Source organism: Phacochoerus africanus, chromosome 8, assembly GCF_016906955.1.
Source record: "Phacochoerus africanus isolate WHEZ1 chromosome 8, ROS_Pafr_v1, whole genome shotgun sequence".
NCBI classification, from domain to species: Eukaryota; Metazoa; Chordata; class Mammalia; order Artiodactyla; family Suidae; genus Phacochoerus; species Phacochoerus africanus.
The window spans coordinates 69625607-69653087 of NC_062551.1; the positions used below are offsets into that span (position 1 = coordinate 69625607).

Sequence of the window (27481 nt, forward strand, 5' to 3'; positions counted from 1 at the left end):
GCAAGTAACTGGAGATGCTGAAGTTAGCCGACTTTGCGCAAGGCGCCGGGCGAGTGCGGAGGAAGCGGTGGAGGGCGGGCGGGGCTCCACGCTGCCTCCCACCTCCTGCCGCCGGGGGGCGCACTCAGGGCGGCACAGCCACTTCCGCCGGCGCCCCGCCCACCAAGCTCGCCCGGCGCTCCGATTGGCTTGCGCAGCGGGAGCGCGCCGAGTCAGGGGGCGGGCCCGCGCCGGCTACAAAGCGGCGAAGGTCACGGCGCGGGGAGGCGCGCGCCGCCGCTCCGCGTCCCCCCCTGCGTCCCTCGGCTCTGCCGCCGCCGCCGCCCACCGCCTGCGCGAGGAGCCATGGAGGGAGTGAGCGCGCTGCTGGCCCGCTGCCCCACGGTCGGCCTGGCCGGCGGCCTGGGGGTCACGGCGTGCGCCGCAGCCGGCGTGCTGCTCTACCGGATCGCGCGGAGGTGAGTGCGCGCGGCCCACGCGGCCTCGGCCCGCGCTCGCGGCCCTCCCGCCCCGGCGCTCCGGAGCCTCCCGGGGCCGCGGCGTGGCGTGGGGCCCGTGTGTGCCGCGCTGAGCCCCGTCGTGCACGCCCCCGCCTCAGGAAAGAAGAGCGGGCTGCGAATCCTCGGTGGGGAAGCGGCTGAGGATCGGGTTGAGGGTCCCCAGGAATGTGGGGCGGGCGGCGACAGCCAGCGCGTGGGCTATGAACTTCCTTCCCCCGCGGAGACCTGTGATGGCCGAGCCGCAGGGTCTTCAGGGCCCCCAGACCCTGAGGGAGAGCCGAGCGGGGCTCGGGCCGCTCTCTTTTCCGACTCAGCCCCCATCCCTGGTCCTCAGGAGCACGTTGGAGTAGCGTGATCCCAGCCAGCAGTTTCTGGTCTGTATACGCTGTCTCAGGCGTCCTTCTAATCTCACATTAGCTCATTTCAGAGGCACAACCCCTGCCTTCCCTAGAGAAGAGGAGGGACAAAAGAGCTACATAAATTGTTATTAATCAGAGGAGTAAGGGTGTGAGCTGAAGCATCCTTGCCGTGGAGCCTGCATCCCTAACCCCTTGGCCTTACTGCCTCCAAGAGCAGAAAACCTGACATACTTCAGAGGTGTTTAAAACTGGGCCGGGTTGCTGCTGGGGTTCAGTGTGTGTCCCCTGCCCTGGCCCAGGCTTAAAGATACGCTGACCGCCCCCCTCCCCCCATACGAAGAGCTGGCTTCTTGCTCCAGCAAGGCCTCAGGGGCAGCCCCACTGTGTCCTTATTTGATCCACCTTCCCAGGCAACAAGGAAAAAGAGGGGGTTGTGAGAACATTCTGGGGACAGAATGAGTGGGTTTGTAGAATCAGCAAGGGAGGTGGGAAGCTCAGCTCTTTCGGTGGGAGAGAGGAAGGAACTTGCCCACGGCCACCCAGCAGCGAGTCAGGGAGCTGGGAGCTGGCATTGGAACCCAGAGGGTTGGTCTGTTCTTCCTTAGGCAGCACCGTACACTGCTTCTCACCCAGGGGAAGAGAAGTGAGGGCGACTGAGTCACAGGCTTCCTGGAGGAGGAAGGGGTGGGAGGGATGTCAGCTATCTGCAGGATGAGCCAGACTGGCAGGCTGAGGAGGGGGTGGCCTCAGGGGGTCCCTGACAAGCCACATCTCTACGTGTCCCAGCTTCTGCCCAATTCTTGGAAGCTGGAGGGGTGGCAGAACCAGCTGGTTCAAACCAGTCGCTTGATACACGAGGGAACTGAGGCGCAGCAGTGCCCGCTGCTTGCTCAGATTCCCAGAGCATGTTGACAGCAGAACTGCGTCCAGCGTCTGGTTTCTCCCCCACACTGCAGCCTTCCAGTTAACCCAGGGTCGGGAGAGGTCCGTCCAGGGCTGGGAGCCTGGACTGGCATTGTTGCCAAGCCTGGCAGCCCTACTTGGGTTGGCGTGGCCCGGTTAGGACCAGATTTGCTCACTGTGCCTCGAGCTCCGTCTTGTGTAGCAGCATTCCCAGGGGTCCTGGCTGCCAGCCCCAGCTTTCCCGCTGCTGCAGACAGGCATCTGGGCCTGGGTGCAGTGTTGGGTGAGCTGGTTTGAAGGGGTGCTGGGAGGGTACCAGTGGTGTGGCACTGGTACAGTTGTGGTGTGGCATTGGGACCTGTTGAGAAGGACCAGCCTTTCCCAAGAGGCTCCGTGATCCTCCCAGAGCACTGGCTTTTGTCTGGGGATCATAAATTGGCCGCTGTCACCACTCAGAAGCAAGACCAGCCCCACAGATGGAACCCTCTCCCTCTCGGGGTGGAATAGTGACAGCGAGGAACGTTGGCTTTGGCCGCAGTGCAGGTTTTGAATGACCCTTGGGAGGGCATGTGAGGAGGGTTGTTTTTGGAAATGGACTTGGCCGAGTGGGTGTTTACGTGCTCAGCACGGAGATGGAGGGACGCGAATGGAGGACTGGCTGCAAAGCGCTTCTCGAGGGCAGAGCCAACCTGGTTTCCCACCTGCGGAGTCCTCTTGACCGGGCCACCTGTGACCTGGTGGGCAGGTGCGGTGCTGTTGTCCCCATTCTACAGAAGGGAAACAGGTGTGGAGAGATCCTTTCCTGCTCAGTGACACCCAGCTGTTCAGTGGCAGAGTCTTGCCTCCCTCCAGCCCTTCTGCTCCAAACCAGGCCCCGTGCTCTGGGTCCTTGCTGCCTTGGCGGCTGCCCTGCACCACAGGAAGCTGGGTGGAAGCCCAGGTTCCACATCCCTGGCCCACTTGCCCTGTACCCAGGCAGCCTACCCCGCCCAGACTCCCACCCCTGGACTTGGCATCATCGTGTCCGTCTCCTGCCAGCACATCCCTGCGCAGGATCTCGGGGACCTCCCGCGGCCCCAGAGGTGTTTGGAGAGGAGTGGCTGCAGCCTCCGGGCGAGAGCAGAGCCTGGCATCCAGAGTTCCTGCTCCCTTCTCGCTGTGCCCTCCCTCCCCGTGCTGCGCACTCCTGCTGGCGGGACCTGCTCCCTGCACGCGCGCCAGGGCCCTCCCCTTGCCCAGCAGTCCGTTTGAAGGCCATCTGCTCGTTTTGCCCTGCTGGCCGGCCCACCGTTCTGGAGCGTGATGGCAAATGTCCGCTTGCTGGCTCTCTCCTGTGGCATCTGCCACCAGCTGCCCTGGGAGGTTGTCATTCTTGTCCTCGTGTCCGGGTCAGGAGTGGACCTCGTCCCTGCCTCCTTGCAGGCCTAGCACGTGCTCCACCAGCACAGGCTGAGCGAGGAACCTGGGCCGCCCGCCACAGGCGGATCCGGCTTTCTGTCTTGGTGTTGGCGGTACTGCCGTGGGCTGACGTTTGCTTTGCCTTGAGGTGGGAGTGGGTGGTCTGGAGGCCTTTTGGGTCCTGGTGGCACCAAGTGCCTATTGGCGATGCTCTCTTGCAGCCCAGGAGGCACCTTCTTGGATTCCCCGTGGTGGATGGGACAGCATGGGGAGCCCACTCAGGGCACAAAGTGGAGAGCTGCGAGGGGTCCAGCAGGGCCCCCTCCCCTATGAGGCTGTCCTGGGATATCCTTTCGGGGCCGTGCCAGAGGCTGACCTCGGCCTCAAGGGAACCAGCCTGACTTTGAGAGGTCATCCCCCAGACCCTGCCAGGCTGCACACAGTACCCAGGGTCACTCAGAGTGCCTCTCAGGGCCTGGTGGAGACTGGGTGACACTGAGTCCCACCCCCTCCTCAGATAGGAACTGAGTCCCATGTGGTGTCCCTTCCATGTGCTGGGCCAGGACCTGGAGCTGCATGCCTCAGAGTGGTGGGCTGGCAGTGGGCTAGAGCTGGCACCGTGTCCCCCCCCACCAGACCTGTAGGCCACGGTGGGATGTCAGGCAGGGCGCGAGACCTGTCCGTGTTGAGGTCAGATGGGGTGATAGTGTTCTTTGGGGCACGTGTTTATCTTTTTTCCTCTGTTGTGTTTTGGGTGCTTGTAAAGGGATGGTTCTAGAGCTTGCAGCCGCCCCCCGGCTACCTCAGCTCTCCTCTGGCCCCAGCAGAGCCCAGAGCTCAGCATGCGGGTAGCAGGAGCTGGAGGAGAACCTTCCAGACCCTCCCAGCCTTCCACCTGAGGCAGCCTGACCTGGGTCCCTCTAACGCACTCTCGCTTGTGTCCCAGGGCAGTTCTGTCACCTCAGATCTTGTCCACCATCAAGAGTGATTTTTTTGACCCAGGGCCTCACTGGGGACGGAGGTTGAGGGCTTGGGGGAGAAGCGGGTTGAGGGGTTTGGGAGGGGAGCAGGGTGGGGGGCATCTCTCGGGCTAAGCTGGCTAGGAATAGACTGACCCAGAGGCCCCTACATCGCGCCTCGTACAGGTGGGTACGGCCCGGCCAGACCCCGCCCGGTGCCCGGAGAGACCGTTGGAGGTGAGGGCAGCCGTCACTGCAGTGGGCTTCACATGCACCCGCGTGTCTGGGGCTCGGGGGGGCTGACGTTCACACCCTGCTCCCCACACGTCTCTGGTCTGGGGCTCACAGGCCCGCTCTCACTTTCAGGGCTCACTGCAGAGGAGCCGTGGGGGGTGACGCCCCAGCACGTGGACCCTGTGGCCGGCGGCAGCTCTCTGTCCGCGAGGGGAGGGCCCTCTCCCCGCCGACCCTGGGCAGGGATCACCAGGCTGGAGCTGCTCGTCCAGGGACCAGGGCTAATCCCCACACCCACCCCCTGCCGCCCTAGCAGCGGAGCAGAGACTCGGGATGGAAATGATGACTCCCAGGGTGGGGTGGGGTTTTGTGCCGGTCCCGTGGACCAGGGCCTCAGTTCCTGCTCCCACACTGCTGTCCCTGGGGCCACTGCCTTTATTCTCTTCCTGTTTTGCTTTATTTGTGGGCTGCCAGTTCATCTGCTGGCTTCTTCCAGGGGCTGAGTGCGGTGCGGCAGGCTTCTGGGGTGAAGGGGTGAGGCATCCACCATGAAGACAGCGGGAGCCAGGGCCACAGAGAGGTTCTTGGATCCTCACCCCCTTGGACACACCCCCACGCACCGTTACAAAGAAGCCCATAAAGTAGTTACACATTAACAAAGAGAAAGCCAAGTGCTTAATTGCCCAGGAATGCCAAGCGCCAGCCTCTCCGAAGAGCGGTCCCCACACCGCCAGCGGGTTCCGGGCTGCTAGCCACCTCCTCCCACCGCCTTTGCGGGAAGCCTGTAACGTGCTCAGGGCGTCTCCTGCCAACCACCTGCCCGGCTCAGTGCTCTCCTCCATCCCTCGTCCATTCTCTCCGCAGCCTCTTTGGGGCAGGGGTGATCACTGCCCCACTGGCCAGATGAAGGGATGAAGTGGAGGCACCGGGAGGTAGCGTGGTTTTCACTGTGCCCGCGGGGCTGTGCTGCCTGGTGCCGCTGTGTCTCGCCTTGCCCTCTGCCTCAGCAATGCTGAAGACGTGCAGTCCCTTGACCCTTTGGCCTGAGCTGGGGCTGTGGCTGCTGGGGCCGAGCCAGGGTGCCCCCTGTGGACCCTGGACCCTTCCCTTCAGGGTCTGGTTCCATGTCCTCTTCTCTGTCCAGGTCCCTCCCCCTCCGCACCACTCTCCCACCGAAGGTGGCGTTTAGCCAGGCACTGTGAGCTCTTCCCACACTTGCCATGTCTTGTCCCAACTGACAGGTAGTGAGACTGAGGCTTGGAGAACTCCATAGCCTGCCCGTGATCACGGGAGGGGCAAAGCCAGGAGGCAGCTGCAGTGTCAGGAACTGGAGCTCTGCTTCCAGGACCAGCCTTTCTTCCAGGCTCCTGAAGACCCCGGGACAGGGTGACGACAGAGCCAGCACCCTGCATTGTGAGGCATCTTGAGGCTTCTTGTGTCCTTGGGTCCTTGTCACACTCAGATGCCTTGGTTCTGTGATCACTCCACTCTGTAGGTGCGGGGCCAAGGTGGGGAGAGGAGAGGTTGGCGGAGAAGGGACTCTGGCTCCCAGAAGCCTGGGGCTGTGCTGTGCTGGAGACAGTAGGGGCGTCCCTATGTGGTATGGCTGCCCAGCAGAGGCCCAGACGACGCCCCCGCGGACTTGGGGCGTGAACTGCGGGACAGGAGCAGCAAGGCCAGGACCCCAGGGCTCAAGCAGCTGCCGCCGTCGCCTACATTGCTTCAGAGTCCCAGGACTTAAAGGGTTTGCCTGGCAGTCGTGGTGCCCCCCCCGACACCCCCTTCTCCCCATAGCCAGTGAGAGGGATGGAGGGGCCTCGGGTACAGATCCTGCAGTGTCTGGGCTGGGATTATCCTGCAGACCCCACCTGTCACCGCATGTGTGGCCGGCCTGTCCTGCCCCCGGCTGGGGAAGGTTGGCCCGGGACTGAGCAGCTGTCCGTCATCCCCACCCCTTGGCCTCTTGGGTCCTCGCCCTCCCGGGGACTTGGGTGAAGCACAGGAGGCTCCCTCCATCTGGCAACTCCTCAGGGAGCGGCATTCCTGCAGCCTGGGAACGGGCCCAGGGTCTGCGGCCTCTTGGGGAGGGAGGGCAGTCCCAGAGCCTGGTCACCGTCAGCCCCATGGCCTGGCTGACCCTGGGTCCCTGTGTGGAGCCAAGCTGCCCCCAGGGTCCTGGAAGGCTTTGCTGCGAGGGCTGAGGAGAAGCCCGGGTCCTACCACGGACACGTCCCGTTAAGGTCCCCATTCTGCCGTGTCCTCCCCCCGCCGCCTGCCTGCACCTCCAGCTCAGGGCCCGCATCCTGCTTGCCGCACGCTGTCGTGAGTTTCTCGCCGCACAGGTGGCGGTGTCCCCACCGACTCCACTCTGTCCTTGCCCGCAGGATGAAGCCGACACACAGCGTCGTCAACTGCTGGTTCTGCAGCCAGGACACGGTGGTGCCCTACGGGAACCGCAACTGCTGGGACTGCCCCCACTGCGAGCAGTACAACGGCTTCCAGGAGGTGCGGCCACCCCCGCGTCCCTCCCGTCCCCGGGCCTGGCCCTGCGCCCCTCCTTTGAGGATGAGGAAGCAGGCTCAGGGGGCCCGGGTGACTTGTGCAAAGTCACAGCGCTCCACTCGGCTTGTTTGGGTTCAAACCCAGATCTTTCTGTCTCCGAAGCCCATTCTCTTCTTGGCACTGGACCAGGCTGGGCAGCTCTCGGGCCAGACTGTCCCAGACCCCACGGGTCCTGGGGAGGGATTGCCGGGCTGGTGAGTGGGGAGGGGCGGGGTCCGGGCTGCACCCTCTGCCTCTGGCCTGTTGGGTAAGAAGAGCTTCTGTGTCACACGTGAAGAAAGCTAGTGTTAGCGATCCACCACCACCTCCTTGGCGCGTCAGCTCTTGCCCGCTCCTCCCTGACACGGCTCCTCTTCCCCCAGAACGGTGACTACAACAAGCCGATCCCCGCTCAGTACCTGGAGCACCTGAACCATGTGGTGAGCGGCACACCCGGCCCCCGCGCCCCCGCGCAGCCCCCACAGTGGGTGAGCAGCCAGGTGCTGCTGTGCCGGAGGTGCAGCCACCACCAGACCACCAAGATCAAGCAGCTGGCTGCCTTCTCGCCGCGTGACGAGGTGAGGGGGCACGGGGAGGGAGCCAGGTGCTTGAAAGCAGCTGAGGGGAGGCATGCATGTGATTGGGTCCTTCTCAGCTGGCACAGCTGCTCCCGCTTCCTATCTCAGGGTCACTGCTGTCAGGGCCACAGGCTTCGGAGCATCATGGGAACCCCAGCCATGCATCTGCCAGTCCGGGGCTTTGTTCCTAGGAAGGGAACTTAGGGTCCTTGGGCTCTAGCTTGGGGCCCTGTTGGACCCTTCTGTTCATGTCCCCCTGAGTCAGTCTTGCCCGTGGGCCGTTTGCTCTGGGACTGAGGAGGCGGCCCCTGGCTTGAGCGAGGAGGGGAGATGCGTGCTGCTGAGAGGCTTGCTGTTAGGACACTGCCTGACCTGGCCCAGCTGTCTGCTTATCTAGCTAATCTCACCTCACCCAGTTTGAGCCTGGGAAAAAGAGGGGAGGGGGCGGGGGAACAGTAGAGGTGAGCTGGGGTTGGGCGGGGAGTGAGGGCGAGGCTGCAGAAAGAAGGGACGGCTTTTCTGGCAAGTTCCATCCAGGCAAGAGACCAAACCGATAACCCTTCTGGCCCCTATGGACTGAAATGTTTGGCTCCGTGGAAGCGGGGAGGGAGCGGTGTGTTGCTGCATCTCTTGGGGGAGGATGGGTGGGACTTGAGTCTCCCAAAAGCCCTTTGCTTCCTGCTAAGGCCCTGGCTTGGCTGGGGGCGTCAGTGTTTTCTAGACCTCTGGTCTTGAGGAGTGGGGCAGGCCCACCTCTAGGTTGTCCATCTGTCTGCATCCAGATGGTGTCAGCCCAGAGCTGCCTCCCTCATGACCCACCCGCCTTCCTGGCGCTCCAGGAGCGGGGCCTGAAGCAGGGGCCATGTCCCAAGCTCCTGCCTCCAGGCGTGTCCTGTGGAGCAGCAGGACTCAAACGTCTCCTGGCCCCGAGGGCCCTGCTGCGTGCCGGGCTCTGGGTGCCAGCGTCACGGTACCCTACAGACCGTTTGTCCTGTTGGGCAGCAGAGGAGGCAGGTGCAGTGTGGGGGCCACTTGCCTGTGGGTGCCCCCAGGACCCTGAGTGTCTGTCCGCTCCACAGGGCAGGTACGATGAGGAGATCGAGGTGTACCGGCACCACCTGGAGCAGATGTACAAGCTGTGCCGGCCATGCCAGGCGGCCGTCGAGCACTACATCAAGCACCAGAACCGCCAGCTGCGCGCCCTGCTGCTCAGCCACCAGTTCAAGCGCCGGGAGGCTGACCAGACCCACTCGCAGGTCTGCAGGGGTGTCCACGGAGGGTCCCTGCCCAGGGGGCTGGCCCAGTGACTGGAGGGCAGCTCTTCGGAGCTGAGGCCCTTCTCCTGGGGCAACACCTCTCCCCTGGGACCCCAACCTAGCCTGTCCCCAGACCCAGAGCGGAGCGGGTGTCCCGAGGAGGACGGTCTGGTATCGTGGTGTGTCTCATCTGCGTGCTGGGCAGGGGTTTCTGGGCTGCCCTGCCAAGCCTGGGCACTTCCCACCTCCTGTGTTGCTCCCTGCCATGCCTTCATGGTGGTGCCCTTCTGGGCACTGTGACCCCCCTCCCCGCCCCCACAGCTGTAAAAACCAGACTCGGGAGGTTAAGTAGCTCGCACAGGCCACACACCGGGTGGGCAGTGTCACCAGGATTGGGGCCCAGGACCGGCTAGCCAGAACCATTAATTTTTACCACTATACTCAGGTGACAGGTTGTTCTGGTTAAAAAGAAAAAATCTGACATGGTAGCAGGTGGCTTTAGAAGTAAAATCCGGAGTTCCCGTCGTGGCGCAGTGGTTAACGAATCCGACTAGGAACCATGAGATTGTGGGTTCGGTCCCTGCCCTTGCTCAGTGGGTTAACGATCCGGCGTTGCCGTGAGCTGTGGTGTAGGTTGCAGACGCGGCTCGGATCCCGCGTTGCTGTGGCTCTGGCGTAGGCCAGTGGCTACAGCTCCGATTCAACCCCTAGCCTGGGAACCTCCATATGCCGCGGGAGCGGCCCAAGAAATAGCAACAACAACAACAACAAAAAAAAAAGAAGTAAAATCCATCTCTCCTGAAGAAATTCCCACCCACCCTACTGGGTCTCCAGAGTGCCCCTCTGGTCGTGGCCATCTCACCAAGCAGTGGGTGTGTGGTTTCCTGTCTGCAGCCGGGGCCCTGACCACATGGCCACACTGCTGGCCCGCACGCCCCTTCGCGCAGCACACTCACCCCTCGGTTTCCCTTCTCCACCGGGTGCCCAGACTGAACAACTTACTGCTGTGTTTTTCCTAACTTAACTTTGGCCAGGGTTATCTGTGTCCTCATTACAATTCCAGCTAAAAACATGGGAATGGGTTTGGGTTTTTTTTTTTTTTTTTTTTGGTCTTTTTGGGGCCGCACCCGAAGCACATGGAGGTTCCCAGGCTAGGGGTCAAATTGGAGCTGCAGCCACTGGCCTACACCACAGCCACAGCAACACCAGATCCGAGCCGCGTCTGCAACCTACACCACAGCTCATGGCAACGCTGGATCCTAACTCACTGAGGGAGCCCAGGGATCAAACCTGCGTCCTCATGGATGCTAGTCAGATTCATTTCCGCTGAGCCACGATGGGAACTCCAAAACAATCAGAGTTTTTGATGTGAACTTGAAAATGATTGAAACATTTATTTGAAAGGCGAGGTCACCGTGGCAGAGAGGATTTCTGTAAAGAATGTGGTAGCGCAGGCCCCCCCGACACAGTAACTCTCGAGAGGGATGCAGGCCCAGAAACGGGACGGATTTTTTTAGGCACGCAGGGCTAAAGCAGAAACAGCCGCTTGTGAGAATTCAGGGCATCTCCCATCATCTGGAACTGGGCTCCTGGCCAGACCCATGCACAGAGTGGGCCCCAGGGTGGCTCCCGGTGGCCGTGGTCACCTCACTGACCGCAGGCCTTCCTTCCTCCCCTAGAGCTTCTGCTCGTCCGCAGTGAAGGCCCCAGTCCAGGTCATCGCGCTCCGTGCCCTCGCCTTCCTGGCCTGCGCCTTCCTGCTGACCACCGCGCTGTACGGCACCGGCAGCCCCTTCGCCCCCGGGGCCCCCCTGCCCCCGGCCCTTCCACCTGGCAGCAACGGCTCAGCTACGTCCGACAATGGCACAGCCCCTGGGGCGGAGGGCTGGCGGCAGCTGCTGGGCCTGCTTCCTGAGCACACGGCAGAGAAGCTGCGCGAGGCCTGGGCCTTTGGGCAGGGCCACCAGCTGGGCGTTGTGGCGTTGGGCCTGCTCACCTGCCTGTTGGCCATGCTGCTGGCCGGCCGCATCAGGTGCGTGGGGTACCAGGTGGGTGGGCGGGGGGTCTGCACCCTGGACCTGCCTCGAGGCTGGATTCAGTGGGAGGAGAGCTTGGGGCTGGAGTCAGGGGGCCTGCTGGGCACGTGGCCCTGGGCTGAGCTCTGAGTTGCAGCCGCAACAAGATGCTGTTGCTCTTCTCGGGCGGCTGGGAGTCCAGTGGGTCAGCGAGGGCCAGAGGACTTGCCTTAGAGGGGCAGAGGCATCCGAGCCGGCCCGCCGCTTACCACTCACCGGGGCCACATGGCCTTGCTTCTCCAGCTCAGGCCCCTCTGCAGAGTTGGGGCGATGCTAAATAGCCTCGCCTCCTGGGTTGTTGGAGGGTCAAGTGTGATTGCAGACCTCGTACCGAACAGTGTCCACATCTTACAGTGCCTCTGAGGGAGGGTTTCAGCCCCATTGTACAGATGAAAGCACTGAGGCTTCAGAGAAACACTGACTCAGAGTCACGTGGCACGTAAGCTTTGGAAGCAGCATTCAGAAGCTCCCACTGTCCTCTTGGTCCTGACTTCTGTCCTCTGAGCCGCGTCAAGGGTGGTTGAAGAAGTGGCAGGAGCGGGAGGGGTCCTGCCCTGCCTCCCGGGGCCCTCACTCCACTCTCCCCACAGGCTCCGGAGGATCGACGCCTTCTCCACTGGCCTGTGGGCCCTGCTGCTGGGGCTGCACCTGGCTGAGCAGCACCTGCAGGCTGCCTCACCCAGCTGGCTGGACACGCTGAAGTTCAGCACCACGTCCCTGTGCTGCCTGGTGGGCTTCACAGCAGCCGTTGCCACAAGGAAGGCGACAGGCCCACGGAGGTTCCGGCCCCGAAGGTCAGAGAAGCAGCAGTGACTGCGGGGGGAGGACAGATGGACGGACAGGCCCAGGGCTTTGCCTGCAGCCCGCACGGGGCACCTCTGTCTCGCATCTTTCTTTCCTGCCTCAGCCCTGCCCCCACCTAGCCTAGGGCCCCTGGTCCTGGCCCGGCCCCTCTGGCCCCTCTGGCCCCTCTGCGGCCTCTCCTCTCTGGCTCCACCCAGCCATTACCCACCCCAGCGCTCCCAAGTGCTCCCTAGCTGCTCACCACTGCCACCAAAGACCCCCTCACTGCCCCGAGATGGGAACACGGGTGGCCCACCTGCGGCCTGCCTGCCTGCCTGCCTCTACCCTGTGGCTTCCTGCTGGCAGCTCCAGGCACACACCCGCCCTACCCCCGCTGGCCACAGCCCTTTTCCTGGCTCTGACACCAGGGGAAGAGGGGGGCGGGCCTGCTTCTCCTCTCACCTTGCCCCATCTCTGAGCCCCCAACATGGGCTGGTGACAGTGGCTTCAGGCTAGGCCCTTGGCCGCATGGCCTGACTGCTCAGGCTTGGTGTAGACAACTGCTGCTGAGCCGGGGCCAGAGCGGACCCCCTACCTCGTCCCACTGTCCCTTTTCTGTCTATCCCTCTGGCCCTCCCTGTTGCCTAGTCAGCCCTGCAGGAGCTGGTGAAACTGGAAAGACAGGGCTTCCCCCGCCCCCGGGATCCCTGCTGTGAGGCCTTTCTGAGACCCTGTATCCCTCAGCCTCCTTCCTCGGAGGCTCAGGCTCACCTTGACCATGAGTTTGTGCGGTGAGGCCCTCCTCAAGGTGGACAGTAAAAAACCCTTCTTCTCCTGGGATCAGTAGGTTTCTTTTTAACAGCCAGGCTGTGGTGGGAGTTTGCCCAGGCTGGTGAGGGCGTCTCTCTTTTGGGCACCACTGAGCCAGCCAGACAAACTTGGGCACACACTCTGCCCCGGCTCCTGCGAAGCCCCTGGGTCTTCCCTGGAAAGGCAGGACCCCAACCCTGTGGCCAGGCCTTCCAGTCGCTCCCTGCAGGGTCTGGGGTTCAGGCTTCCTGGGCCAGGGCTGCCCCAGTTGACAAGAAGTGCGAGGCCTGACCTGCTTCTCCCCCTACAGGGCTGTCCCTAGTTGCCTCCTCTCACCCCATCCCCCAGTGCTATGCCTGGGAACGGTTCTAACTGCCCCAGCTTAGCATGGAGTAAGGGACACGCAGGTTCACGATGATACCAAGTCGTTGTCACCTTGTCCCTCTCTGTCACTACCCTCCTGGACCTTCCCCTCATGGAGGGCACTGAGGCCCATGCTTTTGACTTCCCTGGGGTGCAGCCACAGAGCCTGCAGGGCCTCAGCCTCACTGTTGCTGGGTGAGGCAGGGAGGGAACCGTGTGGCCCTGGCCAGGCCCTGAATGCTGGTCTTGGTGTGGACAGGCTCTGGAAACTGGGGTGTTGTCCATGTTTGGAGGCCGTTGTTAGCCTGGGGACTTTCTCTGGGGGCCACGGCAGGAGGTGGAGCTGGGCTGTCCCCTGCCCCACATCCTGCCCTCTGGCGACCCCACTGAGGGCTGTATGTTCCTCCAGGGCTCTTGTGTCCTGCCGCTCATCTCTGAGCTTAAGTCCCCCTCCAGTGTGGCCCCAAGTGTGCCTCCTCCTCCCTCTGCACGTCGGAGCCCAGGGAAGGGACAAGTGGCTGTGAGTGTCACACTCAGGAGGGTCCACCTACTCGCTGGGCCCACAGGAGGGTGGAGGGTGCGAGAGTCAGGTGTGCTCATCAGGCCCCCAGGGAGCACAGGAGTCAAGCCCAGGCCCCACCGTCCTCACGTTCCTGGGGTCCTGAGATGCTGCCAAGCCCCACTCCCAAGTGGGTAGGGAGCAGCCATGGCCCCGTAGGTATCCGGGTGTGGTGGCCCCTCTGGGACAGGGGCTGCCCCAACAAGGCCCCCGCCTGGCTGGGCTCAGCTTGCTCTGGGTGGGGGGAGGCAGAAAAGCACTGACAGGGTAGAGGAGGGGGTGCCCGGCCTGTCTCCCCGGCCAGCCAGCCTCCAGGGGAGGGGGCAGCAGGTGCCAGGCGGGGTCCAGGGTCTGCTGGCCGTGTGTGCCCTGGTTTATGGAATCGCCTGTTCTCAAGGAAACTGACCACGCAAGGCTAATTACTGCTTTTCTTGGCATTGAGTAGAAGCAGGACATCTGTGTGTATGTGTGTATTTAAGTTAAATTATTTATAATAACCAGAACCAGCGCTTGCTGGCCAGGAGCCTTGCTGAGCAGGTGTCTTTTCTACCCTCTAGTGGGGACAGAGAGACACCTTCATGTCATCAAGATGGAGCCTCTTCGAAAGGCTTCCTGGCCTTTTTAGAGTTTGTGGGATATTTTAAAGTCACCCTCCTGTCCCTTAAAGTTTCATTACGTGGAGCGTATTCCAGCACCTTCCGACATTATTGCCACAGCGGAGGAAGTGCGGGCACCACTGGGATCGTGGCTTATTACCTGGGGATGTGTCAGCCCTGCTGGGGCCTCCCCCCGCCCCGCTGGGGACGACCGTCAGACCATCCAGGATCGGGTGACCGCCCCGCCAAGTGAGGGGGTGCAGTTGGCCATCTTCTCCCCCCGACCAGGCAGGCTCCCCCGTAACACTTGCCCGGGAGCCCGCCCGCAGGGCCCGTGTCCCTTCTGCTTGCAACTGTGGCCGAGTGTCCCCGTCCCCTCTGTTGTGTAGAACGTGGATGATTGTCTAGTGACCCCCTACTCACTGTAACCGTGACTCCTGGCCGTAGATGTAGTGTTTCTGATGATGTATTTTCAATAAATGCCTCCGGGGCCCTGCTTTTACCGGTGGGCGTCAGGCACCGCGTCTTTTCTGGTTTTTCTTTCACGTTCCTTCAGAGGCTTCTGTGCCAAGGGTGGGGGCTTCGGGAGACGGGTGCCCACTGGAGTCAGATTTGGGAGCTGGCGACATGGGTGCCAAGTGGCTCAGAGCCCACCGTCCTCGTGTGCCCTGCTGGCCCGAGTTTTTCCTCATCTCTAAACGGCTGTAAACCATGGTCCGCCTGCCGCTCCCGGCTTGGACTGGGCTTTGGGTCAGAAGACCAGACGTCAGCCTCGGTGTCAGGCAGGAGGCTGCAGCCAGCCCCAAGCCCTCCCCAGCCCTCCCCCCCCCACGGACACGTGGACTCGGGTTCCGGGCTAGGTGCCTCTCTGAGCAGGGGTTTGAGGGCGCAGGCGGGCTGGGGGGAGGCATCGGTCCCCATGCGATGCAAGCCCCGACGAGGTAGGGCTCCTTTGACGGGAGACTCCCTGGGGACTCTCTCCTGTGCCCGGTTCGGGGGCTCACACTTGGTACCGTGCTACTCGAGTAATGCCACTGTGTGTCCCGGCGAGACGGGTCAGACCAAAGAACTGTCTCCCCCTCGGTGCCACCGTTTTTAGTAGCATCAGAGGTTGGGGAAGCACCTGTGCCGGATGGGTGAGTGTGGCTCGGGTCATGAGCAGTGGGGCAGCTGCAGGTGGGAGCAGGATCTGGGAGGAGTGGGAAAGGCCTGGCCAGACCCAGCTTCCGGGCCCAGCTGGCCACCTGGCACCCCACCTCGGACCCTCTGCTCTTGCTTGCTTGTTGCTGTGGGGGCCCCTTGGGTGACTCCCGCCCTTGCCCGTGGGGTGGCAGCTTGGGAAGCAGCAGAGAGTCATACTGGCACCCGCTGGAAGGCCCAGGGCATGTCCGCTCCCAGGCCCACACGCCCTCCCTGCATCGGGCCTCTGCTGCACATGGCAGATTGGGGTCCTCTGGGAGGCACAGGCCCCAGCAGGGGCCAGGGCTTCGTGCCTGATGCAGCAAGTTGTCCGGAGGTCCTAGCGTGCCTTCACTGCCCCTGTGGTCCCAAGTGTCCCCCCCTTCCCCAGACTCCACCTCAGCCCACTCCCCAAGGTCATGGCTGTCCTGCCAGTTCTAAAATGACAACACAAAGGTGTATTTAGAGGCAGGCCCCTCCCCAGGCATTTTGAGGGCTAGGGGATGGGGCAGGCAGATTTAGGCAGGATGGGTCAGTGAGGGGAACACAGCCGCATCCAGCCTAGGGCCAGGCAGATTTGCTTGCTTTCTCGTGTCCCCCAGTCCCGGGGCTCCACCTTTGGTTCTGAAGTTCAGGGTGTTTCAGAAGGCATTAAAGAGGTCATGTGATTCTCCAGGAGGCCATCAGCTGACACCCCCCCCCCCCACTTTCCTCATAAAGTCCATTTAAAGTGAGGGGCAGGGGTGAGAAATAGGGAAATCAGTGGAGTGAAGCCTGGCCAGCAGTGGCCCGTGTGCAGTCGTGGTGGGCACGGGGTGGGTGCCTTAGCTGGCCTTAGCTCTGCTGCAGGGCCTCAGCCAGCCCGCCCGGCCGTCAGCACATTATCCATGGGCTCAGTTGTCCCTTGGGACCGAGGTAAGGCTGGACCTCCCGCAGCTCCGTCCAGACGACGGACTAATCATGTATTAACTGCCTCTGTCCCTCCCCCTCTGTAATCAGTTGCTTTAATCAGAAGCATGGTTGACATTCTGGCTTGGGGCCACCAGGCCCCATTGTGTGATCTGTACCATTCTCGAGTTAAAGAGACACTGTCACCATCCGTCTTCCGGGCAGCCTTGCGGTCGTTTACAGGTCTAAGTTCCAGTTTGGCTGGGGTCTTGCCAGAGCCTCTCCCCAAGGGCTCCCAAGCCCCCGCCCCCGCCCCCCCCCGGTCTGCCAGGGGCTTTCGAGGAGGGTCCGGTGTCTGAGGCCAGAGGGCAGCGGTGGGGCTCTTGGAGTCGGGCCCGGGGAGCAGGGGGCTCCCCCAGCTCGGCCACTCTCAGGGGGCTCTGGGCACAGAGGAGCCCAAGGCCGTTGGCCTGATTGAACACCTGGCGCAGGGCTAGCATTTTTGCTTCAAGGTGAAGGGTTGGCGTGAGGTTGGCAAGGGCGACAGTGTCCCTTTAATGCCGAGGCTCGTAGTGGAGCTGGTTTGCTGTGAGGCCGAGGGGGATCGCAGGGGGCATGCAGCGGGGTGCGTCATGCTGGCACCTCCCAGCCACCCGCTCCTAATGGCCTGAATGTGGTCAGACTGCTTTTCTGCTTCAACTAACACACGCCTCCTCGGGGACCCGACTCAGGCCCACCTTGCACTGTGGGGGAGGGGAGGGGACCCACCCGCGGAGGCCGCTCCTGAGCCCCCGGGGGCTGATGCTGGTCCTCTCTCCCCGCCCGCCCACCGGGCTCTTGCAGGTGCTTCCCGGGTGACTCTGCGGGCCTCTTCCCCACCGGCCCCAGCCTGGCCATCCCGTACCCGAGCATCGCGGGCTCTTCGCCATCTCTGTTCGTCCCCACCCCGCCCGGCTTCCTGCCCCTCGCCAACCAGCAGCTGTTCCGGTCTCCCCGACGGGCCTCACCCTCCTCGCTGCCCGGCCGCCTCAGCCGGGCCCTCTCGCTGGGCACCATCCCCTCTCTGACAAGAGCAGGTAAGTGGTGCTCGGGCGCGGGCGGGCAGAACGGGCTAGGGGCAGCTGGGCACGGGGCCCCTGGCTGAGCACGAGGCCCCTGGCTGAGCACGAGGTAGGAGGTGGTGCTTCTGCTGTAGAGACGGCAGAACTGGCTTCCAGTCCTAGTGTGTCCACTCAGTAGTTGCTTTTGCCAGGGGACTTAACTGTTCTGAGCCTCAGTGTCTCTCAAAAAAAAAAAAAAAATGACGCTAGTAGCAGAACCTGCCCTGGGGCTGTTGTAAGGGTTAAACAAGGTGAGGTATTGAAAGGGCTTGGGTGGAGTCCCTGTTGTGGATCAGCAGGTTAAGAACCCTGGCCTTGCTCAGTGGGTTAAGGATCCCGCATTGCCCCAAGCTATGGTGTAGGTTGCAGATGGGGCTTAGATCCCTCGCTGCTGTGGCTGAGGTGTCGGTCCGTCGGCAGCTGCAGCTCCAATTGAACCCCTGGCCCAGGGACTTTGATACGCCGCAGGTGCAGCCCTAAAAAGAAAAAGACAAATAAAGCGCTTGGGCACCCGGGGGCCAGTTTCCATGCCCACTAGGCCTTGTCTTTCACCACAGTTCTTACCATGGTTATTACTGCTGTTGTTCGGAGATCCTGAGGACTAGAAAGTTTGCCCCCAGCTTTTCTTGTTTGGTCCAGAGGGCAGGGATTCAGTTCAGGCCAGTCGTGCTTGCAGAGCCCTGGTGTGACCAGCACTGGGTCCCCGTCTCAGGAGGCTGTGTCACCCCTCCCTTTTCCCAGCAGGGTCTTCCCCAAGCCCCGCGGGGTGTTCCATGGTGACCCTCATGGCTCTGAGGAGCAGGCAGGCCTGGTGGTGGAAGGGGCCCTAGGGCAGCATCTTGGTTAAGCTGGGCTGGGGCATGTGTAGTGTCTCATTTAAGCCCCGAGCCACTGCCCTGAGCAGGCCGGGGCTCCCACTCCGTCCAGCACCCTCTGAACCCCTTTCCTCTGTGACTTGCCCAGTGTTCATGCTGCCGGGACCCGGGGTTTGAGCCCAGGCTGCTTCCTGCTGCAGCCCAGTGTCCCTGGCACAGGGTGGGTCACTGGAGACAGCGTCTGAGCTGAGCTGAGTGGTGGGTAATGTTTTGAGGCCTTCAGGACAGGATTGCAGGGATGAGGCCTGGACTGGCCTCTGCTCCCCTGCCCCTGTCTGGAAGTAGCTCAGGCCCTGGGGCTGATGGCCAGGGCCTCTGTGGGCCCTTTGTGACCAGCAGCTGGAGCAGAGGGGGGGGCAAGGGAGTAGACATGGACCTGGGGGCCCCTGAAGCTGGGCCCTTCTGCAGAGGGGTGTTCTCTGGAGCACCGCCCCCCCCACTGCCCCTACCAGGAGCTGATGGGCTTCCAGGCCTCCAGGGGAGGGGCAGGGACCCAGGCTCTGCGGACCCTGCAGGAGCCTGTCGACGGGCATCTTGGGGAGGGAAGGGTGCTGACTGCGGGGAGGGCTCTTCCTTGTTCTTTAAAACATGGGGTGATTCAGGTCAGTAACCCCACTGGGGACGGGCAGGAAGCCGACCTCCGAGGGGAGCATTCCTGCTCCCCGTGTTCCCCGTGAGGAAGTGCAGGGTCAGAAAACCCAAGAGCCCAGGGCACGGCTGCCGCCCAGTCCTGGCCCCGGGGAGAACCCCATCCGGTCTACCGCGCTGGTCTGACGGAGGGGAGATGGGGCCTCGGGCTGACCTCTTGGCGTCTCCGTCCCCATCTGTAAGCGAGACTAATACCCGCTGAGTACGGCTTGTCATGGGGACTGTGGACACATGCAGGGAACTAAGGTGCGGGGACCACCAGGTCACCTGGGGGTGGCCAAGCAGGGCCCTCACTCTGTGACCCTGGATGGGTACCTGTGCCTCCCTGCACCCTAGTCTCATTCCTAAAGTGAAGTGGCTGTGCCCTGGGGCTGTGCCGGGCTTGATATGAGAGCAGGTCAGGGAGCTTCTAGAATAGGGCCCTCAGCAGATGTGGCTGCTGTTATGCTTACAGGATGGGGGATGCTGATTAATGACAGCTAGGGGCTTAGCTCCTCCAGGGGTGAAAGGGCAGGCCATTTTGCTCACACCCCGAGCTAATGTTGGGATGGTTCTGCCCTCCTCCTAAGCAGAGGGCCACTATTTCCTGAGGCTCTTCAGTGGAACTTATGCGGGAGGCGGGGACAGACTGCCGAGGGTGCCAGGAGCAGCCCTGCCCTGGATCCTGGCACTCCCCAGGAACTCGCCCTGCACCCAGACCACAGTGGCCAAGCTGAGGAGCCCCTTGGGAGCAGAGGGTGGCAGTCCCAGAGCCAATTCAGACCTTGGGGCAGGGTCTCCCACCTGCTGCAGATGCCAGGCAGTCACCCTGGCAGCCCTAAGGCCAGGGCTCAAGAGGCACCCTGCTGCCCTCTGTGGAACGCAGGCTGGTCTTGCAGTGTCCGGTGATGGGTGGGGTCCCAGAGTCGCCGGTGCTGGTGCCAGGGCAGGTCCTTGGCTGAGGTGTCAGGAGGCCCTGGTGGCCCAGGTGCAGGGGCCCTGCATCCGCACAGCTCCGGCCCAGCAGGAAGACCCCTCCCCAGCATCTCTAGAGCAGGTTCTTGAAAGGATTCCACCTCTGCTTGGGCCACATGGCCACCTTCTCCCAGTCTCGTGGATTGACCTGGGTCTCTGTCCCTAGGCCTGGAGGGTGCAAGGGGCCGGTGGTGCTCTGTGGTTGACGGAGCAGCAGCGTCTGCACAGGGCACATGGTGGCTGTCAGATCTTTCCATGCCTGGCTCTCAGTGTGACACTTGGGGGAACATGGGACAAAGGGGATGGAGTCCCTGCCCTTGGGGTGCCCTTGGCTTCGGGAAAGGCAGTGTGCTCATTGCGCTGAGGTCCAGCACAGGCAGAGGGCAGGGCCCAGAACAGCTAAAGAAGCCAGATCTGCTGGGGAAGGAGGGGTGTCGGACCAGGCTTCCGGCTCGATCTGGATCTCCTGTGTGACCTGCTGGACCTGTTGTGAGATTCAGTTTCTTTCCTTTTTTTTTTTTCTTTTTTTTCTTTTTTCTTTTTAGGGCCTCACCTGCCACAGGTGGAAGTTCCCAGGTTAGGGGTCGAATCGGAGCTGCAGCTGCCGGCCTACACCACAGCCACAGCAACACGGGATCCGAGCCGTGTCTGCCACCTATGCCACAGCTCACAGCAACACCAGATCCTTAACCCCCTGAGCGAGGCCAGGGATCAAACCCGCAACCCCATAGTTCCCAGTCAGATTTGTTTCCACTGCGCCACGACAGGAACTCCGGGATTTGGTTTCTTTATCTGCAAAGTAGGGATGTGCCTGGCGAACCTGGGACCGTTGTTGAGAGCCCGTGGCCTCAGAAAAGCGTGACATGGATGGCAGAGTGGGGGAGGGCTCCATCCGAAGGGACTTGGGTCACCTTTCTCTTTCCTGTCCAGACTCCGGGTATCTGTTCAGCGGGAGCCGCCCACCGTCTCAGGTGTCCCGATCCGGGGAGGTTCCGGTTTCAGGTGAGGACAGAGAGCCAGGAAGAGCAGCAGAAGCTGCTTCGGGCAGGGCAGCATGTCGGGGGGAGCAGAGCCTAGCGTGGGGCAGGATGGCGAGTGGGTCCGTGGGCCCCCCAAGGGCAGGGTATTCCAACCCCAGCCCTGTGCCTCCCCGCTGCAGAGCCCTGGGCAGATGCCATACACCACTGTGCCTCAGTGTGCTCTTCTGTGAAATGGGCTGAGGGCGTCTAGGTTTAGAGGCAGTGCTGTCGTCCTCACGGTGGTGGCTGATGGAAGTGGCACTCAGGATCCCACCATCAGCAGGGCTCGAGTGAGCCAACCTGAGGTCTCAAGAGTTGGTTTCTATCCAGGCTTTGCTCTCAGCTGCAGTACCAGCCGCTTTGGTAGAAACCAGAGGGGATAGAGGGGACGTGGCCGAGGCTCTAGCATCCTCTCCACTCCCTCGAGTGCCTGTTGGGATACAGGCCCCCCTCCCTCCGTTCCCAGCAGGGTTCCCCTCTGCGTACCACCCTCAGCTGGAACCAGCCTTGCCTTTCTTCCTGGTTTCTGAGGAAGAAGCTCCAGGAACAAAGTAGCTGCCCCTGCACCACAGCAGACATTCACACAGCACTGTCTTTGTTTGTGTCCCTGCCCGTCCCCAGGTTACTTCTCTCTGCTCTCCGGGAGCTGCCCCTCCTCCCCAGTCCCTTCCCCGGCGCCCTCCGTGGCTGGCTCGGTGGCCTCCAGCTCCGGCTCCCTGCGTCACCGCAGGCCTCTCATCAGCCCTGCCCGGCTCAACTTGGAGGGGCGGAAGCTGCTGCTGTTTCCGTCTCCCCCTGGGGAGGCCCCCAGCACGCCCAGCAGCCCAGATGAGCACTCGCACCCCAACGGCAGCCTCTGCACCGTCGAGCCACCCCAGGTGCCCCAGAAGCAGCCAGCGCGGGACATGAAGCACACTCTGGGTATGGCCCTCTGAGCGCCCTCCCAGAGGCGGGAGGCCCAGCGGGCCCGGGAGGCCTCTGGTCCGCGTGCAGCAGTGGGGACATCACCAGGATGCTGCCCAGGACCTGTCCTGACTCTTCTCGGACAGTGTGGCCGCTCTCCCAAGTCCAGATGTCCCCAGCTTGCCTTCTGGTGACCTTGAACCCTCCAGGACATTGCCCTTGGTGGGCTGCTTTTCTTTTCTTCCTTTGCACTTGACCGACCTGAGGGTCCTCTGTTCCTTGGGATGGACCAACAACACATCAGGCTGTATCTGGTTGCAAAAGTATTTTTTCTACTCAAATGCTATTTATCTGCAGAGCGTTTTCAGTATTTTTAAATTAGGTCCTGACCTTTAAAACTTAGAACTTTCACACAGATGTGTGCATTTTCTGTGTCTTCTACGGTGTCAGAAGACCTGGCCAGACAGGCGGAAGGGCAGGTGAGGCCCCGGGCCCCAGCCCCCACGCTCCGTGCCCCATGGACCTGCTTCCCCCTGAAGCCTCGCTTGTGACCGCTGCCTTCCAGTGCCCTGGTGGCGTTGGAGTTTGCGGCTCCTGATCTAAAACCAGCTGCCTTCTCAGCAATGCGGACCTGGCTTCCCACTGCCCACTGCCCAGGGCAGGCCAGGTGACTTGGAACAGGCAGGCCTGGCTCTCTGGGCACAGGGAGGACCGACCTGGGATTGGAGGTGGAGCCGCCCCGTGTCTTCCCTGGGGCTGAGTGGTGAGCTCCCACTGAAACACCCCTTCTCCCTGCAGACATGAAGTCGGTGCCGGAAAGAGACAGCACCTGCAGCAGTGGTTCCATCAAGAAAGAGGACGACTCGTCCCAATCATCCTCCTGCGTGGTGGACACCACCACCAGAGGCTGCGCGGAGGAGGCCACTGCCTGGCGAGGTCTGTGCGCCCACGTGCTGTGCGGGAGGAGGGCGGGCAGCGAGCAGGCCCGTCCATCACAGGACGGTGCCTCTGGATCCCTTCTGACCTGGATGGCGTTCAGCAGGCACCTTCTGTCTCAGTAGCCTCTGGCCCCAAGCGGCTATTTAAATTTAACAGTTGAAAGTCATAACAGTAAAGGAGTTCCCATCATGGCGCAGTGGTTAACGAATCTGACTAGGAACCATAAGGTTGCAGGTTCGATCCCGGCCCTTGCTCAGTGGGTAAGGATCCAGCGTTGCCGTGAGCTGTGGTGTAGGTCGCAGACACGGCTCGGATCCCGCGTTGCTGTGGCTCTGGCGTAGGCCAGCAGCTATAGCTCTGATTAGACCCCTAGCCTGGGAGCCTCCACATGCCACGGGAGCGGCCCTAGAAAAGGCAACAGACAAAAAAAAAAAAAGTAACAGTAAAGATAGAGTGGCTTAGCTGCACCAGCCACATTGCAGGTGCTCTGGTGCCACGTATGGCCCATGGCTGCTCCCTCAGAACGGTGCAGAATGTTTGCGCTGTTACAGAAGATTCCTTGGAAGGGGGTTGGCTGGGAGAGCCTGGGCGCACCAGGGGGGCAAAGGCAGCACTGCGTCACCTGGGTTCAAGTCTTGGCTCCTCTGCTTGCGGGCTGGGCTGCGGGGCAGGGTGTGAGCTCACTAGGCAGTGCTGTGCAAGAGCTGGGGTCGGCCCCAGTCCGCCCACGGGGGCGTGTGGGAGACATCTACGGTGATGAAGAGTTTTCTTGGAATGACCTTTGGCCTGAGTGGAAACGGGTGCTGTCCCCAAATCAGGTGGGGTCTGGGATGTGACCTGGCAGCATCGGCTTGGGGTGGGGGACCCCAGTCAGCAGCCCATGACCCTTGAGGCCCCGGGCAGGACTCATCTTCCTGAAGCCCCTGTGTCGTGACCGGTCCATGAAGTTTAGTGTCGCCTCCCAGCTCCACCCAACCTCATCCCCCGCTGGGTGCCAGTGTGTACCGCCCTAGCCTGGTACCTGCCTGGTGGCACGGGGTCAGGAAAGGAGGCAGTTCAGGGAGCCGGGACCTAACCAGGTGACCCCGGGTCCCCGGGTCTTTCTCGGTGGGGAGGCGTCTAGGCGCTGGAAGGGACTGGGGCGGGGCCTCAGCCCGGGGGCGGGGCCTGGGCAGCTGCGTTTCTGGGGGGCGGGGCGGGCATTCGGTTCCCCTTGACCTTTGCGCCTTTGACCGGGTCTCTGGGTTTTCTCTCTGTAAGGTCATTTTGGTCCCTCCGTGGTCCGAGGCCTCCTGGCCGTGAGCCTGGCCGCCAACGCCCTCTTCACCTCCGCCTACCTGTACCAGAGCCTGCGCTGACCCAGCCTCCGCAGCCTCTGCAGCCTCCCGCACCCGGAGTCCCGGAGGGTGCGCCCCGGTGCACGCCGCTTCCACCACTGCCGGCCTCGGCCCTCCGCAGGGGCTGCCGCCTCCGCCCTCCTCTCCAGGGCCCGTGGCCTCCAGGGAGCCCGCTTCCCGGACACTTCTCCCTGCCCGCCGGGCCGTGGGGCAGGGTGCGGGCTTGGGGTCGCGCTCCTCCCCACCCTACCCTTGGCTGATATCAGTTGTGTGTTTGGTGCTGACACTCTGATCCTGAAGCCAGGGATCCCCGAGGGGCTGCGTGACCCTCGGGTCCCCTCCCCACCATCCAGCCCTGCCTGGCAGGACTGCCTCTACTACTGTAACGGGAGCAGGAGCTGGGCTGCCCCCTGACCCCGCGCCCGCGGGGGCCGCGATCACATCTTTGTACTGTACTCCAGGTCCTGCCGGCGCCTCCGGCTCCCTGTGGGGAGGGGGGAGCGTCCGGGTGTCACCCCCCAGGCCCAGCCTGGTGGAGGGCACACCTGGCCTGGCAGGCCCCCTGGAGGACCGTTACCCTCTGCCCTCTCCTGCCCCTTCCTGTGGGCTCCGACTCCAGGGAGAGCAGGGGAGTTTCCCCGCCCAGAGCTCCTGAGCGCCGGGGTCTCTCAGCCCCGCTGGACTAGTGTAAGCAACCCCCACCCCCGGCTCCTCTCTGCCTGCGTGCGCCCCCATTTTATTACCTCTGTGACCCGGAGAACCCTGTCCGGGCTGCCCACCCCATTTTCCTCCCTCTGCACTGCCCACAGGGGCCTCGCCCGACCCCTCAGCCTGCAAGTCTCAGGTGAGACCGCCCCCCCCCCCCGACCCTGCTGTGAACCCAGCTCCTCTCAGCCACTGAGACCCTGCTTCCCTCCCTTTCATGCTTCTGTCACAGGAGCTCAGCATGACTTCTGTCTCTAGCCACTGTGGCAGGCCCACTTCCTGACCCGTGCCCCTCGGTCCTGCCACTGCCCTGCCAGCTGATTCTGCAGGTGGCTCCCAACCCCTGCCCCCTGGGGGAGAAAGAGGGGCCTCGGGCTGGCAAGGGGGCCCTCATAAGGTTAGGAGAGATGAGAGACTGAGTCTGTGGGTGTCAGAACCCCCATCCTGCTGCCCTGGGCCCTGGACACAGGTGTGGGGCAGCGTGCGTGTGTGTGTGTGTGTGTGTGTGTGTGTGTGAGAGAGAGAGCACGCATTTGTGCCGCTTGGGGAGGAAGCAGTGGCCTCGGTGAATTCTGAGACTCGCTGCGGGGGGGGGGGGGGGGGATCATGAGGGCAGGGGAAGGGTCTTCACTCTGTCATTCAGGGATAAAGTTTAATTTTATTTTTCTACACATTTTTGCCAGGTAAGGCATTCTGCTGATAAGCAGGATGTCCCCAGTTCTCCCAGCCAGGGAGGTTTAGTTTTTTTAAGCTTTGGGTGCTTTTTTAGTGATTTTTTTTTTTTTTTACTACGTGGGGAAGGCAATGGCTCTGACTTCCCCCCACACCTGAGAGCTACTGTTTCCTGCCCTGCCCCCTGCCCCAGAACACGGGGAATTGGGGGCCCAGGGGCCACGCCAGGTCCCTGAATCCAACAGCCAGAGATGGTTCCAACTCGGAGGTGGTGCCTCTTGGCCTCCAGTGGTATAGCGGGCATGTGTGTCAAGTTTTTAATTTACTTTTTGCCCTTAACCAAGCCAAACTCCATTCCTGAATGCCCTTCCTCTCTGGCTATGAGGAAGCCCTGACAGTGCCCAGTGCCCCCTCTCATGCCCGGGCCAGCCTGCCCCCCCCGGCCCGGGGCCAGTGGTCCCTCCAGCCCACAGGGTCACGGGAGAGGCCAGGCGGGGAGGGGGTTTACTTATATTTTCTTTCAAACAAGAAACACAACCTTATTTTTCTTTACAAAAGCAAAAAAGGAAACCAAAAAAGATACCAACCTTTGAACTATAACTCGATCTGTCTTGTCTTTATTCCGTGGACTCAGGCAGCCCAGGCCGGCACGAGAAGGGTCCCTGCTCCGGTGGAAGTGGGAGCTCGCTGTGTCTTCAGTACAGAGCTTGGGGTGGCATCCCGGGATTCTTGGTGTCAGGTGGTAGGTGCCATGTCCCCAGAGGGCTAAGGGATCACATGGGAGACTAGCTGCCTGGGTCAGGGCAAACCCATCTCCTGAGCAGAGAAAGGACGTTCTGGGCAGAGAGCATGGGCAGGGGTCCAGCCATCTCTTGAGAAGAGCCCATCCCAACCAGGGACCCCTGACCTGGCCCCAGGGCTGCGGGGGGCCAGGGTCACCCACATGACAGGCTTGTTGCCACCTGAGTCCCCTCAGAGTGGACCACTGGTCCCCCCAGCAGCTGGGCTTGGCAGCAGCCCCTCCAGTGTGCAGGTGGACCCCTGGCCCAGGGTGTGCGCTGAGACGGACAGCCCTGGAGGTGCTGCGCTTCTGGCCCGGAGCCCAGGTGGGGCCCCCAGGGGCAGCCCCCTGAGTATTCTGAGCCCAGGCTGCCTGCTGGCTGTGGACTCTCCATTTCTGCAGGCCCACCCTCCGGGGCTGGTGTGGGGATGACCAACCACCCGGTGCAGAGGGACTCGTTCTGGCCCAGCACCCCTGGGCAGGGAGGGTGGTGGGTGCTGGGCTCCCCCGTGCTGGCCACCTAAGCTGACCCTGTGGGCATTAGGGAAGGGACAGGGTGTGGCCGCTCACTCCCACCCCACACAGGTCACATCTGACCTGGGCAGCAGGGCCAAGCTGCCCACAGGCGGAGCCACAGACACCTCTGAGCTCACTGACCTCAGGGGGATCCTGTGATGTCCTCTGGGGGTCCAAAGAAATCCCACTTCTGAGGAGCCCTCTCCTCCAGCGAGCCTATGAGGCACGTGTCCAGGAAGAACCCGAGGTGCCCTCGGAAGTCACCCCATTCCTTTGCTCAAGGCTCCCACCCAGCCCCGAACTCTGAGGAGGGAACTCAGCTGAGGGGGGTGCGGGGAGACCAGACGCCAACTGCGTCATCTCTGAGGGATTTTTCCCCTTAGCTGTGTCTGTGTCACCCTGCTAATGTCATCTGCTGCTTATGAGAGGGTGACATGTTTATTGTAGGAAATTGAGAAATAGAAGTAAGTTAAAAAGAAAATTTCCCGTAATCCTGCCATGAAAATATTGGTGTTTACTCTTTTTTTTTCTACACATGGGATTTTTCTGTCCACAACGTTTTGTCACTCGGTTTCTCACCTCCTGGACCTATTTCCGCATCAGGTGTGCGTCCGCATCCCTCTTAAAGGCTGCCTTCCCGTGAACATGAGCAGGTGCGCATCCCGGAGGCTGGTCAGTTCTCCCCGCTTTTATGGCTGGGACGGTGGTCAACGTCTTTTAGGAATCTCTCTTCTGTACTTAAGGCTTTTCCTAGGATGTTTTTAAGACTTGAGTCATTCTATCAGAGGTTTATGAGAATTCTAAAGCTTTTTTGGGGGGCCACACCCAGAACGTGTGTGAGTTCCTGGGAGTGGGGGATTCAGCCAGCATCTCAGCAGTAACCTGAGCCTGTACTGTGACAACACTGGGTCCTTAACCTGCTGTACCACAAGGGAGCCCCTAAAGCTTTTTATATGCGTTGTCTGCTTGCGTTCTAGAAAGGTACAGAAAAGATCTAGATTTGGTTTATTTTTTAAGAGTCCTGCTTTTGCTTTGGAAGCCTTCACCTGGT

The 27481-nt window shown here is 62.0% G+C and overlaps 1 protein-coding gene across 3 annotated transcripts; it reads left to right on the forward strand.

The window, feature by feature from the left end:
• Nucleotides 1-258: 258 nt before the first annotated feature.
• TMEM201 (transmembrane protein 201) lies at nt 259-26876 on the forward strand. 3 transcript variants are annotated; one of them, XM_047791653.1, is made up of 11 exons: nt 259-458; nt 6738-6858; nt 7278-7472; nt 8552-8728; nt 10408-10760; nt 11394-11597; nt 16825-17057; nt 20489-20560; nt 21199-21498; nt 22279-22416; nt 23680-26876. In XM_047791653.1, exons 1-11 carry the CDS (start codon nt 346-348, stop codon nt 23775-23777), a joined length of 2004 nt encoding a protein of 667 aa, XP_047647609.1. In that variant the 5' UTR covers nt 259-345; the 3' UTR covers nt 23778-26876. The 3 variants fall into 3 exon arrangements, 1 of the variants encoding a protein (XP_047647609.1); XR_007136450.1 differs by lacking the exon at nt 23680-26876 and having other exon boundaries at nt 21199-22147; nt 22279-22414; XR_007136451.1 differs by lacking the exon at nt 23680-26876 and having other exon boundaries at nt 21199-21959; nt 22279-22341.
• Nucleotides 26877-27481: the final 605 nt, after the last annotated feature.